A 5632-nucleotide genomic window follows, 5' to 3' on the forward strand; every position below is an offset into this window, starting at 1 on the left:
TATAAAAATACGGCAAGCCGTGACGTACCTAGCAGTACAGCTAATTAGCTCTTTTCCATTAAACGCTCAAGCTTCCCATCCGAGACATCTCGGTCATAGGTTACCTGCATAGACCTCTTCCCAGTCTTGCACTTTCAGCTTTTCACTTGGTTAAACGGAGCAACATTTTGTCATGTCACGCTTGTTTCACTTGACTATGCTGAAAGGGTATCCCGGGAAAACACTTTCCTTCATATATATTGACGGGACCAAGTCTCCCGCCGTTGCGAAATTTTCCCCATGTTAGACTGACAGAAGAGTGACAAGTCTGTGCATAATGCTAAGGAAGCACACAGGCAACATTGCACGGCCCCTAAGGCAACATATGACTCTCGTTTGATGTTTTGTTCTTTTTCGGAACGATTTCGAGTTAATTTAGCCCAATGGCCGTGACAGTCACACATCTTATTTTGTATCTGTATTAAAACACCACCAGTTTAGAGTCGCTCGAGGTATGGCGTCTGTCGTTGATCTTTTCAAAATTCGTAGTTGGTCTCGATTCAGTCATTTTCGTGATTGTGATCTTGTATTGAATTATTCACGAAATATGCAGCCTATTAATTGAACAGGCATGGGATGGTCATATGGTCATATGTGTTTAAACATGAAAAAGGATCCGAATTGATAAAGGACAAAAGATCGAACTATTCTTCCCGAGTAATTAATGGGTCGGAAATGTCAGTAAAAATATCTCGAGATTTGCGGCCTGGACTCAAAAGCCCTTAATCTGGCTTCCAATGAACTTGAAATGTACATTGTATTCAGCGAAGAATACCGTTCGAGAGAAAACTAACAATCCTTATTCCCGAGAAAACATGTGATGAACATTTGACTCGAAAAGATCATCGCGGGCTTTCCAATCAGGCTCTCGGTGGTTTCTTTTGGACGATTCGGTCAACAAAGGAGGGAAAAGTAGTGTTTAAATTAGGTTTTCAACAGCACAGGTGGTATTACGCCCGCAAAATGCCCTCGCCTGCCGTCTAAAAGAACTCCGTATCACTCCGAATTAATCACATCTTTGGGCCAGCCCTCTTACAACCTGTAGGTTGGTTTTCAGTCATCAGAAATGGCTAAAATATCCACCAACGGGCAATATCTCTCCAACCAAGCAACGTGTAGTCTCGATTTAGACTTTTCGTCGCATAAAATGGATTCCAAGAAACGCCTCAGTATAGGACTTTGCAAAATTCCGATATTTTGGGCGAACTTGCTCTTTGCCACAGTTATAGTAGCTGCCGAAGTTGCGCAGTCTGTTAGTTTGCCACTGTGGCTTGATTCTGGTAATGATGCAGGTGAAAAAACGAAGATTGGCAGTTACTTCATCATGTCCTTCTCGTCTCTAGCGTTATGTGTCTCCTTTGGGCTTGGAACAATGTACGTTAAAATATATTCACCCCAAGATATCGGAGACGCCGAAAAGAAATTTCCTCACCTTTTACTGTTTCTAACTGGCATCAGTGATGCTTTAAACTGGATAATGGTTGGTTACGCAGGGAGAGCGAGCCGAACGCCACCATACTTGCAAGCTATTTTGGGGAATTTCCTTATTCCACTCACGATTGTTTTCAGGTGGGTCAGATAAGAGGGTTGTTTACACGTTGAAAGGAGGCTGATTCTAGGACTCATCGAATATCCTTGAAGGTGAATCATTCTAGCAGAATATATTTTCCGCATGTATTCGGTTTGAGTATAAAAGTCTTTGATTGCACTCACGTGATAAGACGGCCATGTTGGTGGCAAAACAATAGAAAAATGTAGCTGAAGTTTTAGAGTCAAATTCCCGAAAGACTTTTCCGCTTTTGTTCTTTCCACCAACTTGTCCGGCGCTGTGACGTCGGGTGCAATCAAAGAATAGCTGGGCTTGAGTTTCTTCTTTGTTGAGAGATAAGGAGAGCCATGCGAACTTCAACACCCTTTATCACAATATAACCTTAAACATCATCGGGGCCCAGTTGCTCAAAACCGATTGACACTAATCCGCGATTTAATTAAATACCATCCTAAATTTGAATTTTACCCGTCGAAAAAGCATTATTCTGGAGGAAAATGACAAAAGTTGAAGGCTTAAAATCCTTAATCAGTAAATAAACTGGAATTTGAGTTTCCTTTAATTAATCATTGAAAAACTGGACCCATAAGTCCACAAGCAGAAGCCTCGATGTACAGTGGAGTGCGACCCAACGGTTTACGGTATTAGAGAAGTTGAGGTTTTAAACCTTTGCAAAAACCTTGGACGATAAGTCTTGCACAGCGTTGGATCAGAGAAGATCGTGATCAGTCAACACTGAATAAAAAATATTTATGAAAGTCAAGAAAACTATTACACGACTGATAAAACAACGCCGCGAAAATGTATTTTTTAACGATATTCGGCTGGCCAATACCAGCCTTCATCAGGTTTATTTGGAGATCTAACGAATTTACAGAATATATGTGGGTTATTGGCCAAGCGTGAGGTCAAAATGGCTGGATATTGGCCAAGTTCTTTTTTTGCGTGTTTATGGACCGAGACGAAGTCGAGGTCCATAAACACGGTAAAAAAGCTTGTTGTGGGCGTAATGGCTCGCGGCAGGCCTTATTCAAATGTAACAAAGAGATGTAATCTTTGCATAACAGAAAAATTCTACACCATATGTAAACCGGGAGAGGGCACCTTGAACAAAAGGAACGAACTGGCGAGTGCGTGCCGGCACGCAACCAAATATTTGATGAAGCATGCTTGAACCATCAACCTATAAAAGGAACGTTAATCAGTTAGTGTTTCATGCACCTGACGAGAGAAGACCATCAGGCCCTTTCGAAACAGTTCTGTAGTGTTTTAATGTTTTAATTTTTCGTTTCTTATACAATTAATTAATTAAATACAATTAATTATAAAGCTCCACGATTGTAGAGCACTCTTCGACTTAAAGATAAGGTTTTCACGTTTCTATTTCACGTTTCTGTTATATATATATATATAAAGTGTGAAACTTGATTTTCGCAAAATAGTGCTCAATACATAGAAGTAGAGCGTAGTATATATGGAAGAAAAAGACAAACTTTGATGATGAACGAAAAGGGATGAACTTGTAGTTTATTTGTTTATTTGTTTATTTGTCACGATAGGCCAATTAACTGTCTCGATAGCTGCATTGTCAGCGTGGTTGTCCTGATGGTGTGGTGGTCATCACACCCTACCGGTGTTCAGGGGGACGTGGGTTCAAATCCCGCTCAGGGCAATTCTTCATGTTTTTCATTCGCTATAATTAATCAGTTGATTAACGGGATGGGTTTCATTTCTTCATTCTACGGTATATATATATATATATATATATATATATATATATATACCGTAGAATGAAGATATGAAACCCATATATATATATATGAAACCCATATATATATATATATATATATACATATATATAAAGTTAAAAGAGTCAGAGGACGGACAACTTTTGGAAGCTAAAAAGTAAAATATATTAAAAAACGTTTCGGTCTTAGACCTTCATCAGTTTACAGCATGTGGATAATAATTAGGTTTAAGAGCTTATATATGGTTTACAAGGAATTTTCGGTATGTTACAAAACTTAACAACAATACAAGTAAAAAATGATTACAAACAAAACAAAACAAAAGAAGTAATTCTATTCCGAAAGGTACAATGTAATAACAGCGAGAATTAAAACAATCATTAAAATAAAGAATTCATGTGCTACATTGAGTTGTGAAGTTTTGAGGTTCGTTAAGCTTGCAGACTATTACGACTCAAGTGGTCGGTTGATTGTAGGTGATTCTGTTCCTGGAGTGGAATTCTTGCCTTTTGTTAAGGCCAAAAGGTGCTAATGAGAAAAGTTGCGCACTCCAGTACGCTTCCTTCCTGATCAAAAGTTTATCCAAAATCTCAGTGCAGTTGGTAGCAGACACCTGGTCGATACACTGGAAAGAAAAGTCGTTAAGGGCATGCGGACTATTGTTATAATGTACCGCGACCTCACAGGTTTTCTTGTTCGTTACCATTGATGATTTATGATTACGGAATCTAACTTTGAATTGTGGTGCCGTTGAACCAACATATTGCAAGCGACATTTGTTGCAGGATGCAAGATAAATTAAATTTTTAGAATCACACGACAGTCTTGGTTTAATAAATCAATAAAGTATTTTCTATTGGTTTGGAAACTCTGAAAAAAATTTGATTCTATCAAAAAGTTTTTGCAAAGATCACATCTACTACGTTTGCATTTAATGCAACCACCTGTTTCATTGGTTTCTTGTTCTACTCTCGTTCTGTATTTCGATGGCGCCAAAATTAAGGGGAAATTAAGGTTCGTGGTTTTTGCACAAACCAATTAAGTCCAACCAGAAACACATTTCTTTTGACCAGGCATGGGCACTTTTTTTTTATTAACACAAACTGACAGCTCTTCTTGTTCTAGCACCGGTAAAGAAACAGAAGAGAGGGCAGCACACCTGCATCCACGGTAGACATTTTGCATCGCTATTCCAATCAAATTTTTACAATTTTTAAGCCACCGGCGGGTGATCAGCCGGCCGCGTATAATGTCCCGCCAAAACCTTCCCAAAAAAATGCGTATTCTACCTATTCTGAGCACAGGTAACCCAGGCTCACTGTGTGCGTCACGTAGGTATTAAAATATAGAGAACATATGAGGCGAAGTTTAGGTCTGAAAATTTGCTAGAAAATGGTAATAAAAATCGATAAAACTTATCATGTGGTGAGCTGTTGTTGTCTTTAATACGTACACGAAGTTTCGGGGAAAATGGTCCCCGTTCACCTTCCTTCATAATATAGTGACAAGGTAGGAGACGGAAGCCAGCGTCGGGACTCCGATCGACCCAAAACAAGCACGATATTTTCCGCGAAAATCAAATCCAGTCGCTAAATAAACACGCCAGGTTCGTGGAATAGGAATTTCTCTAAACCATGAATCCACTGAAGCATCTCCAGGTAGCAACGCGGAGCCACCAGACTCCGTAAAACTTGTAAGTTAATCTGCTAAAATGGCGCCCAGAAAGCGTGGTACTCACGAAGTGCCCAATTCAAAGTGGCGCTGAACTCTGGACGCCTGGTGACGAGTATAATAAGTCTCCCTCGAGGGAGGGGAGTCCCAAATTGCTCAGTTAGTTTTGTTTTTAGCACTTTGGGACTCCCCTCCCTCGAGGGAGACTTATTATACTCGTCACCAGGCGTCCAGAGTTCAGTGCCATTTTGAATTGGGCACTTCGTGAGTACCACGCTTTCTGGCTGCCATTTTAGCAGGTTAACTTACAAGTTTTACGGAGTCTGGTGGCTCCGCGTTGCTACCTGGAGATGCTTCAGTGGATTCATGGTTTAGAGAAATTCCTATTCCACGAACCTGGCGTGTTTATTTAGCGACTGGATTTGATTTTCGCGGAAAATATCGTGCTTGTTTTGGGTCGATCGGAGTCCCGACGCTGGCTTCCGTCTCCTACCTTGTCACTATATTATGAAGGAAGGTGAACGGGGACCATTTTCCCCGAAACTTGGTGTACGTATTAAAGACAACAACAGCTCACCACATGGTAAGTTTTATCGATTTTTATTACCATTTTCTAGCAAATTTT

General features: G+C 40.1%; 1 protein-coding gene across 1 annotated transcript in view; it reads left to right on the forward strand.

Moving 5' to 3' along the window:
• The first annotated feature begins 826 nt into the window (after nucleotides 1-826).
• LOC137979700 (crt homolog 3-like) overlaps nucleotides 827-5632 on the forward strand; it is a 21748-nt gene continuing 16942 nt past the window's right edge. Inside the window, exon 1 of the mRNA XM_068827019.1 lies at nucleotides 827-1608. Coding sequence (XP_068683120.1) covers nucleotides 1106-1608 — 503 coding nt within the window. The 5' untranslated portion in view covers nucleotides 827-1105. The remainder of the gene's footprint in view (nucleotides 1609-5632) is intronic.

The sequence above is a fragment of the Montipora foliosa genome, chromosome 12 (genome assembly GCF_036669935.1).
Source record: "Montipora foliosa isolate CH-2021 chromosome 12, ASM3666993v2, whole genome shotgun sequence".
In the NCBI taxonomy this organism is placed as follows: Eukaryota; Metazoa; Cnidaria; class Anthozoa; order Scleractinia; family Acroporidae; genus Montipora; species Montipora foliosa.